At 38.0% G+C, this 19,352-nt stretch overlaps 3 protein-coding genes across 5 annotated transcripts; 2 read left to right on the forward strand and 1 right to left on the reverse strand.

Moving 5' to 3' along the window:
• The first annotated feature begins 4,491 nt into the window (after positions 1-4,491).
• On the forward strand, positions 4,492-7,732 carry LOC113700024 (ranBP2-type zinc finger protein At1g67325-like). 2 transcript variants are annotated; one of them, XM_027220430.2, is made up of 7 exons: positions 4,499-4,800; positions 5,563-5,963; positions 6,060-6,126; positions 6,422-6,495; positions 6,604-6,764; positions 7,167-7,247; positions 7,507-7,732. In XM_027220430.2, exons 1-7 carry the CDS (start codon positions 4,611-4,613, stop codon positions 7,553-7,555), a joined length of 1,023 nt encoding a protein of 340 aa, XP_027076231.1. In that variant the 5' UTR covers positions 4,499-4,610; the 3' UTR covers positions 7,556-7,732. The 2 variants fall into 2 exon arrangements, with proteins under 2 accessions (XP_071915991.1, XP_027076231.1); XM_072059890.1 differs by lacking the exons at positions 6,604-6,764; positions 7,167-7,247; positions 7,507-7,732 and having other exon boundaries at positions 4,492-4,800; positions 6,049-6,443.
• LOC113700025 (uncharacterized) lies at positions 7,005-8,547 on the reverse strand. 2 transcript variants are annotated; one of them, XM_072059892.1, is made up of 3 exons: positions 8,119-8,547; positions 7,256-7,355; positions 7,005-7,159 (listed from the first exon to the last, which is right to left on the reverse strand). In XM_072059892.1, exons 1-3 carry the CDS (start codon positions 8,462-8,464, stop codon positions 7,105-7,107), a joined length of 501 nt encoding a protein of 166 aa, XP_071915993.1. In that variant the 5' UTR covers positions 8,465-8,547; the 3' UTR covers positions 7,005-7,104. The 2 variants fall into 2 exon arrangements, with proteins under 2 accessions (XP_071915993.1, XP_071915992.1); XM_072059891.1 differs by having other exon boundaries at positions 7,256-7,358.
• Positions 8,548-10,451: 1,904 nt separating this feature from the next.
• LOC113700023 (RNA demethylase ALKBH9B-like) lies at positions 10,452-14,924 on the forward strand. Its single transcript, XM_072059889.1, has 6 exons — positions 10,452-10,770; positions 12,085-12,690; positions 13,116-13,201; positions 13,303-13,613; positions 13,783-13,854; positions 13,949-14,924. Exons 1-6 carry the CDS (start codon positions 10,578-10,580, stop codon positions 14,241-14,243), a joined length of 1,563 nt encoding a protein of 520 aa, XP_071915990.1. The 5' UTR covers positions 10,452-10,577; the 3' UTR covers positions 14,244-14,924.
• The last annotated feature ends 4,428 nt before the right edge of the window (positions 14,925-19,352 follow it).

The raw sequence follows: 19,352 nt of genomic DNA on the forward strand, positions 1-19,352 counted from the left end.
TTATTTACTTAAAGTTCTTCCATTTTTAAATTAAATAACATAACACAAATGCAACTACCATAAAACACTTATCAACAAAAAACCCATAGCTATTTAATAAATACAAATTAATTATACCACTTTCCATTACCTTCCATTAACTATATTCCAAAAATATTACTTCAATAACATTTCAAAAACTAAAAAATTCAAAAATATACAACCAAAAACCAAAATTAAAAAAAAAACTTTTCTCTAAAATTATAACCTACATTATCATTAAACAATCAACAATGGACACCCGCGAAACTCGCGGGGCACCCGGCCTAGTTCATATCTAACACATCCATCTCCCTTTGGCGAGCCTGGTCAGTTTCTTTAAGATTATTATTGTGAAAAGGACTGGCTTTCATTTACGTCATCAATAATCAAAACTAGCATCTGCCATACTTTGTTCCACAGATGTCAATTGGCAAAATTTTCTACCCATGGTGTCAATTTGCAATTTTTACTCTACGATCCTTTTCTTAATGTTTCTTCTGTCGTTTTGGCTTTTAATGGATGAAGGTTTTCGTGTTTATTGGGTTTTTGACTGTGCAAATTGTTCATTATTTGGTGACACCTCATTTAGGCTATCCTTGTACTGCCGCCAAATTGGCACATCTAAGCACCATCATCATCAGCAATCAAATCTTTAATCTTGACAGGCAAGTCGGAAAAGAGGTTTCTGATATAATATGGGCATCACCGCATCAGAGAAAAAATTCAGTAGCAAATATGCAAGATTCTAGGTAATATATGATTATGCTGGTGTATCTGTACAGTTCATGTACTCTTCAATCTCGTCTTTCACATTTACATGTTACTGCACAGTTTATAGACAAGAGTCACAAGACTGGTATTCTCCTATGTGAAAGACGGAAGTTTTGGAGATGCGGTGAGAAGGCCAGACAGAAGACCAACAATGAAGGCTCTGTTATAAGTGGTTGGTTCTACTTGGATAGAATTGTTTCGGGAATCAATATAGCTGTCATTGAGAAATGGTCCACCAACAAGAGCTCCAGTTGCCGCCATGTTTGGATTTGGAGTTGGTGAACGAAGCCACTTGAACCCATCATTGCAACCTGTATTATAGACAAGAGTCACAAGACTGGTATTCTCCTATGTGAAAGACGGAAGTTTTGGAGATGCGGTGAGAAGGCCAGACAGAAGACCAACAATGAAGGCTCTGTTATAAGTGGTTGGTTCTACTTGGATAGAATTGTTTCGGGAATCAATATAGCTGTCATTGAGAAATGGTCCACCAACAAGAGCTCCAGTTGCCATGTTTGGATTTGGAGTTGGTGAACGAAGCCACTTGAACCCATCATTGCAACCTGTATTAGCATCTGCCGGAATTGAAGCTCCCCTGTGATGTACATACTTGGGGTAGTCACTGCTATATCCAACGAGGTAGCTCATCTTCATTGGATTACTTTCCAAAACATAATTTGCTTGAATTAAGTTGATTGAAAACAAGATTACGATAGGAAATGGGAAAATCTAGAATCATGATCTTGGTGTGTCATACAACAATACATTGGTTCTTGAGAGACTTTAGAAGTAATTTAACTGGGACCACCTTTTCTAGAGCTACTCGATGTGGCCAATTAATGCAGCTAAATCAGTTCTTAGATAGTGTGGTTAAAGAATGACGTACCTGTGAAATTGCTAAACTTCGCAAGTTCAACTGAACTGAGGAACTGACAGGGACAGAACCACTATCAGACAAACGAGTATTGGTATTCACATTCGCTATATTAGTATTTGCAATTTGTTATACTAGTGTCTGTATAGTACTGTGTTGTATGTCACTAGAGGCTCCACATCCTAAAATAATAATAATAATAATAGGGTTAATTTTGATAAACCCCTTCAAAAAATTCTTATTCCTCGCATTGATCCTGAATGTTTAATCGAATCAATTCACCCCTTACTCTATTATAGTTCTCCCAATCAAGTACAATTAGGTTGGAAGCCCAATTGCGTGCCGAATTTAGCATGTGCGATGCGTGTAGTATTTTGACTTAGCCAAATTACCCCCAAGTTTTTAATTATAAAAATTTTTTAATTGCTTGGTCTTGTTGAAAAATTTTCAAAATAAGCTGGTTTTTCCCCATCTCACTAAAAATTCTAATTTTGTGCAATTTTAGATTGATCGTAATTGAATTTAATTTTACTATATATTAACTCATGGTTACTATTTTTGATATCTTTGTTATAATGGCAAAATGTATTAGAAAAAATATAATTGTCAAACACATTGTACTTTATATTTCATCAGTTCAACATTTTTTACAATAAGCATAATATTCACATTATGTCTCTACTTATTTTACTAGTTTAAACTAGGGGGAGTGCCCGCGCATCGCGCGGGTGTTTGGTGCCTGTGGTTAAAGAAGTGTTTTCGTTGAACTAAAAATAGTACACTATGTGACATAATTAGAGGTAGGTACGATTACGAGATAAACAACATAAGAACCACCCAATATTAGAATCAGCAAGTTCCCAAAGACAAATAAGTAGATGCAGCAAATTCCCAAAAATGTACGGACAAATAGGTTTTCCATGATCCAGATAGATAATAGAGTAGTTCAAAAAGACATTATGTATGTCCACTTATTTAGTGATAGTAATAGTAGTAAAATCTTTTAGATGCTGTAATAAGCAGCATTCAGATACGTTGCTTCTTGGTGGTTTCTTCATTTTGTTTTGCAGGGGTTGTACCACTGGTTCCTTCACTGGACTTTGTAGACGGTGAGGGTGCCAAAGTGGTTGAGTTGTCTCTTTTCTTTGTTTCCACTGCTTGTATTGCAATATCCATTTGTGTTCCTTTAGAGTTAAGGTCTGGGTTGTCGGCTACTTCAGTTGCGTTTATTGCACTTCCGGTATTCCAGGATGTAGATGTTGTTCCGTAGTGACAAATATTAGAAAACCACACAAATGACTTGATACCCAAAAAGCTAACCTTATTCCAGAAATCCCACCGAGAGCTTTTTCTTGCTGTTATCCCGAACCTATAACATTATAAGAACACCAGTCAAATTACAGAGGCCTTCTAAATTTGTGAAAAAATCTGTATGTTGCAGCTAAATTACAAGGGCCAAGTGTCAAATTTTAGGAATTAAGCACATATCAATGCCAGACACGGCCCAAACCACCCACATGAACGACAAAATTGCGGGAAAAATCTTACCTCAAGCTGAATCACCAGGAGTAGCTGCGGCTAAAGAACATTCTGAGATGCTCGGTAGAAAGGCATAAAAAATAGCCCAAATCCCAGAATATTAAAAGGGTGAAACCGAAGAAGATGAAAGAGGAGGCATTGAAATAAGCATAATCAATGCGCAGCCGTTTGGGGAAAGGAAGAGGCATGGAAAATCCCAATCCCTGAAGCTGAAAGGGGGGAAACAACCCAATCCCAAAAGGCCAGATATGGAGTCATTAATAAACCCATGTTTATGGCCGTTAAATTCAGGCATAAATGACATCAAAACAGTGGAGTTCACACCTGAGAGAGGATGAAAAGACAAACTGGGAATCATGACGCTAAAGCTAACAATATCATGAGACAACATCCAAAGAATACAAAAACTAATATCCAGATGCAAACATGAAGTTATCCGGAAAGCTCATGAAACATTAGGCAACAGTGGCTAAGAACAGCAGGGAAAAAGGCTGTTCAAGTTACAGACACAAACAGTTGTCTGTGAGAGCGGCCAAGACTCATTTTTGGCAATTTCAGCCAAAGCGCGAGTCCCAAACGGCTGTCTGCGGCTCAAGAGCTGAAAGTGTGCTGTGTAAAGGCCATTTCAGTAATTACACAAATCCACATGCTTATATGAGTTGTACCAAAAGCAACAAATGGTTCCAGATTAATTGCACATACCATAAATACCCAAACACGCAACCACATTTAAAGTTTTAAATGTCTATAAAGAAGGCCATTTCGGTTAATATACCCAATCACATGCTTTCCTGACCTGTACCTTCAACTTGCAAAACACTTCATAATATAAGGAATTTCCAAAAAGTCCCTACCTATGCGATTGAAATTCAACCTCCTCTTTGACAAAAACTCAATCTTATATAGTATAAGGAAATTTGTTCAAATTTTTTTTTTTTTGTAAAATTTTATATAGCATGGGATGTGTATATTGGCCAGTTCATAAAATTATATATGTTGCACATGCGAAATTCAGAACGAGATTGGGCTATCCAACCCAATTGTATCTAATTGAGAAATTTGTAATAATGCAGAGAGTGAATCGATTCAATTAAATATTCAAAGAGACAATAAAGATTAAAGAAGCACTTCTCTAGGGGATTTAGTAGAATTAATCCCAAAAAAAAAAAAGCAAAAAAGTTTTACTGTTTTACACCTTCTCCGTTCAGTCCACCAAAAAAAAAAAAATTGTAATTCCACGTAGGTATGGTTTGTCTGGCATTTTGATCCCATCAGTACTACTACTAAAATTAACCATCACCGGGTCGCATAATTTTTTTTCCCTTTTTTTTTCGGTGGAAAGAAACTTCTGGGGTTTTCTTGTTCTTGGTGAGGGACAGAATCTATCACGAGCAAGTTTATACGGATGAGTGGCGGCGGCGGCGATGGAGGAAGTGGAGGACGAGAAGGCGATTGGGACTGCAGCGGTTGTGGCAACCGCAATTACGCTTTCAGATGCTTCTGCAACAGATGCAAGCAGCCGAGGCTCCTGGTTGACAATAAAACCCCAGCCGATTCCAAATGGCTCCCCCGCATCGGTGATTGGATCTGCACCGGTAAGTTCCCCCCAATTATCCATTTGGCAATTGCTTCTGTCTTTCGTTCATTCATAATCCAGGGTAAATAACTCTTGTATGCTCTGATAATTTACTATGAGAATTCTTCGCTTCCATAGCTAGTTAAATTATAGCTTTGTTAAACTATGTCACATTACCTTAAGAGCTGCAGCCATTTCTATTTTTCGATTTTTTCTCCCTAATCCATGATTACCACCTGCTTTTATTTGCCATGGAATTAAGGGTTTCTTCACAGCACATACTTGCCGGTCTCTCAAAAATAAGACCTTTAAGCTAGATGCACGTCTGAGCTAGAGAGAGTAAAGTGCTTGTTTCTTCCCTGCATATGCGATAATCTGATAACCAGATAAGGCTATAAGTTAAATCAAACATTTTGTTATCATCTGAAGCATCTAAAGAGTTTCCAGCATTATTCAGTTGTGTTTAGACTTTTTTCTAAGCTAGTTATTCATCATGCACATTAGAAGAAGTTAAAGATGCCGGTCAAATCTATGCTGCAAGTTTTGTGAAAGAATGTACGAGTGGGATACTACTTTGTTGATTATTTCATGCTGTTTGTTTGTTGCTATTCTTTTCTTCCATGCAATGTCTTTAGCAACAAACACTAGTTCAGTTAGGTTGTGAATTTTTAAAGTTTTTGGATGATGATTTTGTATGCAATCGCGGTTGGCGTGCATTTCTTGGAATATTTCCACTTCCTGGCTGCATTCTGGGTGCGTGTGTATGGCAATGGATCGATAGGTTGCACTAACAACAATTATGCATCAAGAGAAAAGTGCAAAAAATGCGGGCAACCAAAGGAGATAGCAGCGATGCCAGCTATGGCAATCCCTGGAGCTTCTGTCCCAACTTATCCAAATTATTTTGCCAGGGCACAGGGAGGACTCGATCAAAGGATAAACAACGGATTGTTGGGGAATGGATCTCTCCAGCAGTCACTGCCTTTGAGCTCTAACTGGCCTTTTGCTGGGGCTGATAAATTTGGTCTTCAACCAGCTGCTACTTGGCCAGTGAATGGGATGAATACTTCTGGTGTTCTGCATGCTAGCCAAGCTAATCAACTAGTTTCTGCTCCAAAAAGCTGGCGCAGTGGTGACTGGATCTGCAGCTGTGGCTTTCACAACTATTCTTCTCGTGCACAGGTCTGACAAAGCAGAAAATGTTTTAATATTTAAACTTGTTCTTTCAGATGAAGTGACATAGATCACACATCTGAATTTTGTGAAGTTGTCCTGTAGTGCAAAAAATGCAACACTCCAATGCCAGAAGCTGCACGTTCTTCTTTTGTCAGTACGGCAATTACAGGTACGTAGAGATGTCTTTTTTTATGTACCAAGTCTCTTTAAACATTCACATACGGACGTGAATGTTTATTTCTTTGTTTTCTTTAATTGTGGCCTTCTTTTCCACCATTTCCATTACAGGTCCTCCTTTTTTTTTTTGGGGAGGAAGGGGGGGCGGTGGTTGGGCGGTGGGGGCTGTATTGCTACTTGCTTATCATTTTGGGAGGCTCCAATAGAATGAAAGTTGGCAACGTTTATGTTCCTTAATCAGATAGTTTGAGTCTGTAATTGATCTTTTCTGTGCTATTTGATGGAAGCTCATGGAACAAAAAGAGTAGCTTCTGAAGAACTTGTTCACGAATGGGATAGCAAGAGACTGAACGCTGGACAGGTTGGACACCAATTTCTTTATCGGGTTTCAGATTGAGTATTTGATTCTAAATTGTAGCTTTGACCTTTTTTATTTCTATAAATCTGATTTGCTGGTTATGGGTTGCAGCCTGCATATTCAGGACCTGAATCTGTTGTCGGTCCTAGTGGCAGTCAACCATCTCTCATTTACTCGACCTTTCCAAGTGCAAGTTCAGCTTTGGGTCCAAATTTGCAATTTAATCTGCAGGTACCGCATGTACCAGCAGCTCCTACTCTTCTTGGCAAAGGGTAATGATCGCTTCTTTGGTGCTTTGTTCATATTACGTGGAAGTTGGCAAAGGATTTTTTTTTTCCTGGATGTGTTATATTCATCTGGGATGTGGTTATATATGCTTAAGTTTCTCTTGTTCCTCACTATTATGTCATTACCTTTCATTGTTCTGTCCTGCCTTTCTTTGAACAGTCAAAGATTCCAAAATGAAAGTAAGTATTGGTCAAGCTACCTTCTGTGCTCATCTGTCTTCTGACTTGGAGAATCAGATTTAAATTTGTAAAACAGAACCAGTTGTAGCCTTTCTCTATGAATCAAACATTTTTCTGAACAATAAACAGATTCTTGTATGGAGCATTAAGCATATTGTATCTTGGCTCTTAATCTTTTCTTTGGTGTTTGACCCCCATACCTGGCAGGGCAAAACAATGGCGTGATGGGGATTGGATGTGCAATAATTGCAACAATCACAACTACGCATCTCGATCAGAATGTAACAGGTCAGTACCTAGAGAAGCATACTTCCAGTACTAAACTGCTTCTTGTGCTATGATATGTCATCTTCCTACTACAACCCCCACTCCTCTCTTCCTTCAGTGGAGGAAGACCTGCTAAAAAAATTCAATGAAAGTTATAGCAGACCATAGATCAAAGAAATGGCATGGAAACGTTGAGATTTGTTATCACGTCCCTGCATGCTCTTATTTCTGAATTTTTGCAATACAAGTGGGCTGATTCTCAAAGTTCTTGGAATTACAGGTGCAAGAAGCAGAGAGAGGTGCTTCTTCAGCAAGTTGGTGTTGCGTAGCCTACAGCATTGAAGGGATTTTAAGTTTGCTCCAATTGTGTAACAGCTACTGTTGATTATTGGACACATGGATTCGATGCGGTGATCATTCGATCATCCTGCCTAGATTTGGTTTGATTTACTGCACAGTGCGGGTACAAATTGAGTTTATTATGAAAGGTTGTGTTCCAGTGTGAAGTATGAAAATGTGCAATCTTTCTCAGGAGCCTTTTCACTGTTTAAAATGTGGTGATTGAATCTGAATGCACCAAATTTTCATGTATTGGATATACTAGAATACTAGTCAAGGCCGTGGATAACAGAGAAATACAAAGGGTAATAGTTCTCGAACAGAAAAACTTAATCCACTCTTTTAACTCTAGACTATCCTGCACCTACAGAAACTTCAATTCTTGATTCGTAGAGAGATTCTCATTAACCTTTGAACATGGAGGTGGGAGCCAAGGGAGGAGAATCCAGCTGGTAAAGATTGAGTGCGGGGCCAACAAAGCGGAATACTATCCACCCCCCAATAATGATAAAGATGGAAGCATAAGCAAACTTGTTAAGCCAGAACAAGATACCTTTCTCCCCCATATAGAGCTCTACAACCTTCTCGGTCAGAGTCATGGATTCCCAGTCCTTGGGATGAGCTGCTGTCTCTGCTTTCATGGACGCGCCGTCCTGCTGTTGATTTCTTCTTCTTCTTCTTGAACCCCTTCGGAACCGAATCTCCACCGTGTCTGGAGGCTTTATGGGCTGCTGAATTGGTGTTGACGCATTTGGTTCGTTGCTGCCGGTTTCACCGTTGATGTCGTCGCTGCTGCTTTTAATGGGACCAAGCGTGAGGAATTGAACATGTTGGCGTTGGGATGATGCCAGGGAAATTGAAGCTGGGATAGCATTCAAAGGTCTTGGCGGAGATAGCATGGCCGTGTTCGTTACTTACCTGTATCGGAGCCAGTCAGCCAGTGGATGGATTTCTTATCCCTCTTATCCTTCAAAAAATGTTGCTATGCTATTATAAAGGGACTGGCCCCACAAAGGAAAGTAAAAAATTAAAAAAAAAAGGGACATATCAGAGACGTTCAAATAATTGAAAGTTTGATCCTTTTTTTTTTTTTTTTTTTTTGTGTGAATGGAATTGAATGCTTGATCAAATGCAATAAAAATTACTACGATTAAGAAACAAGTTAACTAGGACGTTAAAATTAGCAAAACAAAAAAAAAATGTTAGCCAAATGTGAGGGTGACCGATTGCCCCTACTCAACTTTGTGAAAATTACAAATTAGGCTTGAAATTTTTATAAAAATTTTGGTTTCTCTCATAATTGCCCCATTTAATTTAAAAAAAATATCCTTATATCTTGACAATGCCACCTCTAATTTGAAAAGTGGTCATCTCTAGACAATTAATTCCTTTTTTTAAGTATTTCTTCTAGGTCCCATTGTTTCAAAGCTATTAATTGAGATACATTTAATTACTACTTGAACTAGAAAAATTATAGGAAGTAGAATATAAACCTAAATTTATTTTTTTTTAATTTTAAGTGTACAATCTTGCTCCCGCTGAGTAGTCTGTCCCTAGGTCCTCCTTCATTAGTGTCACCAACATTACATAAGAAATTAATTCCAAGACAAATTTAGTAACATGTTAAATCACCTCTAGCATAGACATGAAAAGGATAATTTCCAAATCAATGCTACAACTAGAATTAAGACAAAGCACACAAAATCTGGAGGGTGCCATTTATTTAATTTCCAAAAACTCCATCATTTACCATGTTTTACTTAGGGATAGCAACGAAGACGGCAAGTGCCCAAATTGGAAGTCATGATGCGAGTGTGGAGATTGAAAAGATTTTTCTCCCCTCGTTTTAAATGTGGCAAGGGACAGGGAAGATACCTCTACCCTGTCCCCTGTTACTAATATAAAATTTAAAAAAGCGATAATATTAGAAAATCTCCTCTGAGAATTATGCTAATATTATTTGACACTTCTAAAGTTTTAAAAATATCACTTATCTCTCTTGTCAGTGAAATGGGAACACTAATTACAAACACATACACACACACACATATATATGATGTATGTGTGTGTGTGTATCATAGTTTGTATGATAAAATGATTATTTGGTTATTTTTAGTTTACTTGAATTTTTTACATATTGTAAGTTATTTACTAAAAAATAAAAATAAATATGATAATTGTGAGTTTAGATTTGCTGTAGACATTATAACTATTCATCAATTATATGCATATCTATTAAAATTTGAGAACTAAAAAATCATAATTTATATGATAAAATGATGATTTGGTTTTTTAGTTTACTTCAAATTTTTAAACACATTGTAAGTTGTTTAAACAAATACGATGATTATAAATTTAAATTTGCTATTAAATGTAGAGAAATGAATTAAAAAAAGATCAAAATGATTTTTAACCTTAATTTTACATTGAATATTAGCTAAAAATCTAAAAAATATTTCTATAATGTTATTATTGATATTATATATATAAAAAGAATACAAAATAAAAAAATAGCATTAAACAATCGTGGGACACTTGTGAAATCATGTGACGGGACGGGAGAAGGGGGATTTTAGAGCAGCCCGCGCTATTGACAGCCCTACTGTTTTTCTAGAAGCTTTTGGATTTTGGGGGCTCAATTTGTCTTTTAGCAGTCCAACTACTATTTTCTAGGACAAGAAAACCAGTAAAAAGTGAAAACATTCCTCATAAAAAGCCAGAATCTTCAGAAATTATGCCAAATTTATCAACTTCTCTTACAGCTCGGTTTGCAAACCCGACAAGTTGCCAGGCCCTTTTCAGATAAATAGAAATTTCCAAATACATCCTCCAATTCCACTCTAATTGCAAAAAATCCTTGACTAATTCCGAACCCCATTGAGAACTCTGCCGTAAATTTCACTGCTTGTTGATCTTCCACCTGAAGGAACTCCAATTCCGCGCAATAAAAACTGGGGAATAAAAAGGAGTAAAGTTGGAGTCGGTTGTCCAGCGAGTCGACTCATTATTGGGATGGCGAACCACCACAACCACCAACAGCAGCAGCCGCGAACTCGGAAGGACGACCCGTTTTTACTCAAATACAACGCCGATGACCTCCGAATCGCCTCCGAATTCCTCTCCAATTGGCTGCCTTTTCTCTCCCGAGGGCTTTGCCGTCGCTGCACACAAACCCTCTCCGATCTCGTTCGATCCCTTGATCCCGGTAGTACTCCTCTCTCGCAAATCCTTGCACGCTCGAAGTTTTCTATATTGAATTGCATCTGAATTATCAATATTCTTCTTGCATATTTGTACTATTTGGCTGTATTCTTCACTATTACCAGTTTTTGTTTCATTCTTCTCTCTTGGAGTTATATGTCATCCGTTTATCTTATTCTGTAGAATTAATGGGACCTGGGGTGCTCGAGGAAAAAGTATACGTATACGACAGCAAAATTAGTTGGGTGAAGTGCGGACGAAAAGTTTTCTTTTTTTCTTTTTTTAAAGAGCTGAGCTTTGACATATTTATTTAAGAAGATAATAGAGCTTGTAGGGGAGAAAGCAAGCATACCCCTTATGATCACATATATCAGAAAAGAGGTCAATATCAAAAATTAAGACGATTATAGTCAAGGGATTACAAGGCAACCCATTTGATGGACAGCCCACTTGAGTAATAGTTCTCTGCTCTCCAATCTTCATAGATGGCACAGCTCCAGGCAGGGCGCGGTGCACGATCTTTGATTCTTAGTATCCAAATTTTGTAGATGGCTGCACATGGATATGTAAGAGATTAAGTCCTGAAATTTAACCAAACTAGATAAGTTTCTTTCTTTTAAGTTGAATATGCCCAACTATATAGGCTTCACCGGGAAAAACTCATAGTTGATCAGCTTGTATACCCAAAACTCGAGGTCTAATCCTTGTGACAAATGTGTTTTTACATGTTAACCTGGTTGTAAAAGCATACTTAGGCATATAGTTCTCAGGTGATGCAGCCCTTGCAAGGGGAGAGCAGACCCTTTCCTAATCTGCAAATGCAGATTTTGCAATGTATTTCCAGATTTAGATACATTAGGTCCAGAGTGGTCTAATCCTGACTTCACAGAATGATCTGCCTAATTCCGAATTCTGCAAGTATAGAATTTGCAATGTAAGGATTCTGATGCCAGGGTAGCTTTCTCAGAGACCTGACTTCAGCGTAGCCCTTCTACCTTTTACTACTAGTGAATCTAAGGAATCTTTTTTAGTTGTTTTAGTTGGACTTATTGAGCAGGCATCATTATTGAGAAATATAGAAGAGATGATAGGGTGAATGGCTGTAGTTTCCTGTTCTATTTTTGCCAGCACTATGGAGGTTTTGTGGGCAATTAACATCCAGTAGAGTTTGATTATTAGGTAAGTGAAGATTTCGAGCATGTCAGTTTTAAAAAAATGTAATGCTAACTTTAAGATATTACTGTTGTGCTCAGTTTTGTTGTTCATGGTTTTTATTTGATGAGTTGTCTAATGTGCTTCGGTGTTTCTATGAATGTAGGGGCCGAAGAGAACCCAGTAGTTTTGACTCTGAAAAATATGGACATTAGTGGATGTGACAAAAACAACTGTGACACTACCTCACTTGGAAATTGGAAGGATGATGTAGATGTGAATGAGATTGCTGATACAAATTCATTAGGGTCCTGGAAAGATGGTGTAGATGGGTCATCAGAGCCTGTTGCTGAGATGGAGTCTGAGGCCTCCACAATTGAAACATCAAGCTCATATCCTGCACTTTTTGAAGCTCCTAGGGAGAAAATGTCGTGGGCTGATATGGCTCAGGAGGATGAGCTTGAGGCAGAGGAAGAGAATGAAGTCACTAGTAGGCAGGTTGGCCATGCGAATGGTGTTGCCGAGGAGAATTTAACAGTCCAGGAAGTTAAGCAAAAGACACAGTTGTCAAGGGAGCAAAGAGAGTACATTCGATTTACTAATGTGAAAAGAAAGAAGGATTTTATGTGTTTGGAGAGAGTTAAAGGCAAACCTGTTAATATACTTGACGGCCTTGAGCTACATACCGGTGTCTTTAGTGCTGCAGAGCAGAAGAGGATAGTTGATTATGTGGAAGTGCTTCAGGAGATGGGAAAGAAAGGCGAATTAAAAGGTAAGTCAATTTATCCACCAATTTTATCCATATAAACTCTGTTTTATTGTTATTCTTTTTTTTTTATTTTTTATTTTGTGGCTAAGACGTATAATAAACAACCTTTTTCTTTGGTGAAGATGTAAGAACAGGATGGTAATGCAAGAAAAAACTTATGGAAAATCTTTTTGTCTATACATGCATGCTTACAATGAGTCTGAGAGTAGTTGAAATGAAATTTTACTATTTACGGAAGAATTTGATGCTTATGACAATTATCCAGTCTAGCAGATTTATTCACTGAATTAATTGCTGCTTGTTCCCAAAAGCAAACTTGAACAGGAAGGGCAATACTTCTATAGAGACTTCTTCTAGTTGCTTTAAATTGTTATTGTAGTGGTATCTGTAAATGGCCTGGCACTGAAGTGTCTGAATGATTTTCTCAGCACGCACTTTTACTGCACCACAGAAGTGGATGAGGGGCAAAGGTCGTGTTACTATGCAGTTTGGTTGCTGCTATAATTATGCAGTGGTAATTTCTTCTGCTCATTGCTATTAGTGCCCGCATTTTGATTAATCTTGTTGATAGTTTCCAACAGGAAACCTTACAACTTGATCTCTTGCACGTGACAGGATAAAAATGGTAATCCTCCGGGTATCCTCAAGAATGAAGTCGTCGATCCTCTTCCTGACCTCTTTAAGGTCATGATTAAAAGGCTAATCAGGTGGCATGTCCTCCCGCCATCTTGTGTTCCAGACAGCTGCATTGTCAATATCTATGATGAGGGGGACTGTATACCCCCTCATATCGACAATCATGATTTTGTTCGCCCATTCTGTACTGTGTCATTCCTTAGCGAGTGCAGTATTGTATTTGGATCAGATTTGAAAATCATTGGTCCAGGCGAGTTTTCTGGTTCTGCAGCCATCCCGTTGCCTGTTGGGTAAGTCTTTTTTTTTTTTTTTCGTTTGGGTGTCTGTGTGTGTGTCTTTCGCGATTCAGTCACAGCTTTTGTTTCTTATGCCTGAGTCTAGATGTGCTTGAGAGTTTATAATTTATCAGTTGTCGCTATGAATGTAAGGGATCATTTTTTGGCTATGATGTTGCTTCAGATCTGTTTTTGTGTTAAATGGGAATGGAGCTGATATAGCTAAGCATTGTGTCCCAGCTGTTCCCAGCAAAAGGTACGTATCCAAGCTTCATGACGTATTTTTGCACTGTCATTTTTTTTTTTGAGATGCTTACGCCTTAGTTATATATATATATATATATACCCAGGATATCGATTACATTCAGGAAAATGGATGAATTAAAACGGCCAATAGGTTATGTTCCTGAACCTGATTTGCAAGGTCTACAGCCACTGACTTACGGAGTAGATAGGCCAAAGAAATTGACTTCTCCAAAACCAAGGGGATTTGGGAAAAAGCTGGTAGTCAGAAGAGATGAGGGAGATGAAAACAGCAGTGAAGCAAAAGGATCAATAGAGAGGGGTTCAAATGTACGTCAGTCAAATCGAACTCGACAAGGTTTTGTAAATAGGCGAAACGTAAAGCTGTATTTGGAAAATTAAGGGTTATGTTGAAGTTGATCCAGAGTTGTGTATGGATTCTTTTGCCGCCACATCCAGTGGAAAAAGGAGCTGTTGGTTGTTGGCATGCTTTCCTTTGTACATGGTGGCTTCATCATCTTGCCTTGCTTATGTAGGTGGCGCAAGGAGATAACAAATTTGTGACAGCTGAATCATTAATTGTCCCCGTCTCTTGATTTCTTTACTGCTTGGTGAGAATATTACACAGCAATGGGTCCTGTGACAGATGATTCAGATTATCATCTCAAAGAAGCGTTTAGTCGGATGTAAAGATTTATGGCTGGGTAAGTAAGTTCTCGAGTCAATATTAAGCCTTTTAAGGTTTCCAGTCTCTGGATGATACGTTACTACTATTTGCCCGTGTCTTGTGTGGGGCAAATGAACGGAAGCTATCAGCAGCTGCATCAAATCAGCTATGCGATTGGATTATCTCTAGTTGATTGGTTGTGACAGTAGCAAGCCATTGTGGTTTGATGTTTCTTTTTTTTTTTTTTTATATATAATTATTCTCCAATTTCATTTCAGAGTGCAAGTTGTACAACGAGATTTGTAGTTGTCTTTTTCGGTCTAATTCTACTTGAAGGTTGGATTGCATTATAAGTTCATTGTATCAACATTTTAACACACTCCGGAGATTACATAAAATATAATGGATTCCTATTCTTCTGCTGTGGCCCAAGTTCATCACCAGTTGCCTCGATTCTGCAATTCTTGTACAAATGGTCTATCATGGACATTGCTTTTTTTTTTTTTTTTTTTGAAAAAAGGAAGGTTTGATAGAAATTTCGTGATCCTCGTTTGATAACATTTATGTGCTTCAGTATCAGTGGTGCCTTGACGTCGAGTGTATTACACTAACAATACGTCTGCGCCGGAAGAGTCGTAAAAGCTGCTGCTTTATTAAAGGAAGAGGATATGTAGAAAACAAGTCTCTCGCAGCATTTTTAGAAGAACTAGGCAGGAATTAAAGTAGACTGCCATTAAATTCTGCCGTAGACTGCTTTATTAAGTTCTTTATCGTTTCTTTCCCACATCCATTTATTTATCTCCGTACTTGCTTTCCAATCTTCATGGAGAACAAAGAAACCCCATCTTAATTTTGACCATAAAATGAGAGGAAATGAAAGAACGAAGATAAGATAATAGGAGTCTACAAGGACCACACTAAAGCAAATCCCAGTGACTGTTTACAATTCACATTTTCACAACACCCTTATTCAGGAAAACATTACAGTCAAACAGTCACAGAGGAGAAATTATTTGTGGCCCTGTTTTACCTATTCAGAGATTCAGTCAACACAAGGGCAATTTGAGTCAATTAGGGGGCTGTAAATGTACAATTAACTCCAAACTGTCGTCTGTTCGTCTATGCGGTCCAAGCAACTGAACAAGAAGGCATGCACAGATTTGGGTCCTATGTGTTAAACCCCCAAAGTACATTGAAGCTGGGGTCCACCTAGAATACTACCTAGTGAGGAGTGAAGACTGAAGACTGAAGAGCGTAGCAGTAGTGAAAAAAAAGTACTACTACTACTACAACATGAAAGCTCCCTCTTCCATCATCACAGCCGTCCATAACTCAGCAGTAACTGCTGTCTAGTCCATGGCATGCACACTTGTACGTGGGAACATCATCCATTCTTGGCAAGTTTGCTTCCTTCACGCATATCAAGTAGTCCCATAAAATTGGCAATTGAGGGGGGTGAGGGGTATTCATTTTCGACTTTCACATCTCCCAAATTTATTACAAGTTACCACAATACACAAACAATGAAGTAATGCCTTGTAGCTGCAGTTTCCTTTATTTGGGGTTTTTAGTCTCTTTGTAGAAATTAACAAAGTCAGAAAGCAGAAAAAGAAATTGATCGCTAGCACATATAATGTATAGGGAGTGCGTGAGAGAGAGGGAAGAAATCTGAGGGGGATGATGATGATGAGAGTAAATCTTTGGAGATATGGAAGAGAAAACAATTAATAATAACATCAAGAAGATGCATGATTACCCGAAAGAAAAGGGTGAATAGAGGCCATAGTAGTGAAGGGTTTTGCAATTTGCACCCTAGGATTTGGTTAGGTCACTACTTACATATGAGGTAAGCTGTAGCAGACCAAGATTTGGGATATATTAAGAGAGGACATGGGACAGGGGTTTTTGAGCTAGCTTTTGCTGGAAAATCAACCTCTAAAGAAACGGTACTCTTGACTGTGATCAACAACAAGAAGGAATAGTGCTGCATTTTTTCGTGTCCTGGCTCATCAGTCATCAGTCATCAGAGGGATGAAAGAATGAAAAACTAATGAAATATTGCAAGAGAGATAAGTGGTCATGATGATAGTGTCAATAATGCAATCTCAAAAGGTGAACCCCGAGACAGAGGCCCAAGAGTCTGCAATAGTAGTCAGAATTTTAGGAGAAAATGGAGGGATGAGACTGTTAAGGCAGAGGATGAATTCCAGGGAAATACTGAATGAATAGTTCCAATTAGTTTGTGCATGCAGACAGTGATGAAAGGACAGTATAGTGGCATTTCCAATAAATTACTCCTATGACATTAATTTGCTGTAAATTCTTTCTTTTTTTGGTCAGATTACTAGCTTTGGAACTTCTTCTTCTTCTTTTTTTTTTTTTTTTTTTTAAAGAATACCAGATTTTCATTTCTTTATGCATGTCATTACAATGCAATCAAAACTTAAAAGGGATCATCATATTTAGGAACTTGAATTAATACTTTAAGAGTTCATCCAATTTTGTATGGTGATTTTTTTTTTTTGGAACGCAAAATTGCGATTAGCTGGGTGCATGTTATTTACCTATGTGTATTAAATGAAACATCATGAATTCAGGGGCAAATATCCAAACATCCTGACCACCAGAAAGAATCACATAAACTCTGATCTCATTCCCGGCTCTGGGGTGCTCTCTCCAATGACATTCGCTCTGCAGTGGAATTGCGGCAACTTGATTCAGATTTCAGACCACCTCGAAAACATAATATAACAGCACATCAAAATATATGCCATAGCTAAGGCCATCAAGTTAGTTAACATTGGATTTCTCTCTCCCTCACTCTCTCTTTTTCCTTTTGTTATTAGCTAAATTCAGCATACTATTTTATGTATATCCAGCGTGGTTTTCTTTGCAAGCCAATTACTTGCACAAGAAATGTCGCGTTTCAGCTGTTTACTACTAGTAGTTGTTCCTGTGGTTTGAAGTATGAATTCTATGTTTTTAATCTAAAAAAAAACTGTCAAAGGCATAATGTCCAAATCTTGTGATTTGTACATTTGAGAAAGAACATAAAAACAGCCAAAATCACAACACAACCTGAAAGAATCCTCTATGATCAGATCATTCCCATGTTTGTATAACCCTGATCACAAAATATTAAACCCTTTCCCAGCACAGAAAATCCCCAACTTGATTCCCTGATTTCCCTCTATTCATTGGCAAGTGCAAATGTTTTCCGGAGTAAAACTCGATTACACATAAAACCCTAAACAAGGTTACTCTTTTTGGTGAGATATGAAAACAAATAGACTGGTATTCACAGGGACTAAGACATTCAGCAAACATAGAAATGTTTACAGCCAGCGTGCTCATTGTAAATTACACATGAAGAGGAAAATCTGCAACAAGGCCGATCTTAATCGGGTACTACCTAAGCTTATCTAGCTATAGCACATAATGCTAGCTATCACTCACTGCAGCTGCAGACAGAAAAGAGCAAAATGGAGTGATATTTAGACCAGATGTTGAGGGTTTCGGAGATAGATAGCGGCGTTAGGAAAAAGAACCCTGAAAATGATGGAGCTTTTTTGTCATCTTCGAATCAAAATCTGATCATCTTCCTCCAATTGAAATGCAATATGCATGTAGTACGTACTACTTCTGCTGCTGCTGCTTGTACCCTTACTGCTCCCCTCCAGAGAGAGACATAGCAAATTAGCAAATAGCGATAGCCCCCTACCACTTCTACTAAATGCTTTGCATTTATTTTGGGAACGCGTGCTGCTCCTTCATACTTCATAGCAGAAATGACTCCAGACCTGATTCTCTATCCACCATCAGCATCCTCCAACTTTGCCCATCTCTCCTACAGTTTCAAAAAGGCTTCCCTACATTCAATTGTGGGTTCAAGCATCTTTAACAATTACAGTATATGTAGCACCATATACTGTTTTTAAGTAACTAGACCAGATGAAAGATTTTGAGCTGCATCCATAAATTATCTTCATTATCTACTGAAAGGAATTAGGATTTCAACTATCCAGTTCCTTAATCGATCCCAACAACCCAACGGGTTATAATAAACAATCTAAGCTAAAACTCTTGAGCCCTTTGACTGCAACAGCCCAAACCCTGATGATAACCACCCAAAAAGAGAGGGAAAAAAATGAAGAAAGAAGCCAATAGTGGGAACATGGGAATATGTTATAGTTGTAGAGTACTGAAGCATGCGTAGGTAATTCCACTGTCACTTTGAGGCATTCTAATCACTGACATACAATGAGAGTGAAATTTTTAATTTGAGAAATGGGTTCTCGTCTTGGTCTTTCTTGCGCCACCAAAAGTCCCACCAGGCCGCCTATTGCAAGGAGATTATCCTTTCCTGAAGCAATGGTAATGCTGGAGGAATATTCATTCTCTATCATCTCATTTTAGGTGCTTTTAAGTTATTACTCATCAACAAGTAATCTTCAGCGACTAACAACTTATAATCTTCATCCTTAGCTGTTTATACAGAATTGACTTGAAAACTGTCTTCCAAGTCGTTAATGGTAACAATTAAACTATTAACTATCAAGCTTAATTTCCAAAAACTAAAAAAAAAAAAAGCAAATCACAGATATGGAAGGGAAGGTTAAATATATAACTGGACAAGGGCTATTCTGATTTTTTAAAAATCACAAATCATCTGATTAGGCCTTCGAATGAGTGTAAGTACGGTTAATGATTACCATTTTCACGACCATGTCTCCCTTTACTTCTTTGAGCCATATTACATTACTCGACTAGAAAAAGGGTTCCTTTAGTTGGCTATAAAGTTAAGACTTTCACCCATTAGAACCCTGAGGGTAACTCACCATCTG

This window comes from Coffea arabica, chromosome 7e, assembly GCF_036785885.1.
Source record: "Coffea arabica cultivar ET-39 chromosome 7e, Coffea Arabica ET-39 HiFi, whole genome shotgun sequence".
NCBI lineage: Eukaryota > Viridiplantae > Streptophyta > Magnoliopsida > Gentianales > Rubiaceae > Coffea > Coffea arabica.

What these genes read in the sequence shown, in the direction of transcription:
- LOC113700024 (XM_027220430.2), top strand. Translation starts at nt 4,611, where the DNA reads ATGAGTGGCGGCGGCGGCGATGGAGGAAGTGGAGGACGAGAAGGCGAT. An exon ending in ACTATTCTTCTCGTGCACAG is followed by an intron (nt 5,964 to 6,059) that starts GTCTGACAAAGC and finishes GTTGTCCTGTAG; the next exon opens with TGCAAAAAATGCAACACTCC. An exon ending in TGTCAGTACGGCAATTACAG is followed by an intron (nt 6,127 to 6,421) that starts GTACGTAGAGAT and finishes ATTTGATGGAAG; the next exon opens with CTCATGGAACAAAAAGAGTA.
- LOC113700025 (XM_072059891.1), bottom strand. Translation starts at nt 8,464, where the DNA reads ATGCTATCTCCGCCAAGACCTTTGAATGCTATCCCAGCTTCAATTTCC. An exon ending in GCTCTATATGGGGGAGAAAG is followed by an intron (nt 7,359 to 8,118) that starts GTATCTTGTTCT and finishes GAATTTTTTTAG; the next exon opens with CAGGTCTTCCTCCACTGAAG. An exon ending in CTGGAAGTATGCTTCTCTAG is followed by an intron (nt 7,160 to 7,255) that starts GTACTGACCTGT and finishes TTGCCCTGCCAG; the next exon opens with GTATGGGGGTCAAACACCAA.
- LOC113700023 (XM_072059889.1), top strand. Translation starts at nt 10,578, where the DNA reads ATGGCGAACCACCACAACCACCAACAGCAGCAGCCGCGAACTCGGAAG. An exon ending in AAAGAAAGGCGAATTAAAAG is followed by an intron (nt 12,691 to 13,115) that starts GTAAGTCAATTT and finishes TGATTTTCTCAG; the next exon opens with CACGCACTTTTACTGCACCA. An exon ending in GCTGCTATAATTATGCAGTG is followed by an intron (nt 13,202 to 13,302) that starts GTAATTTCTTCT and finishes TGCACGTGACAG; the next exon opens with GATAAAAATGGTAATCCTCC.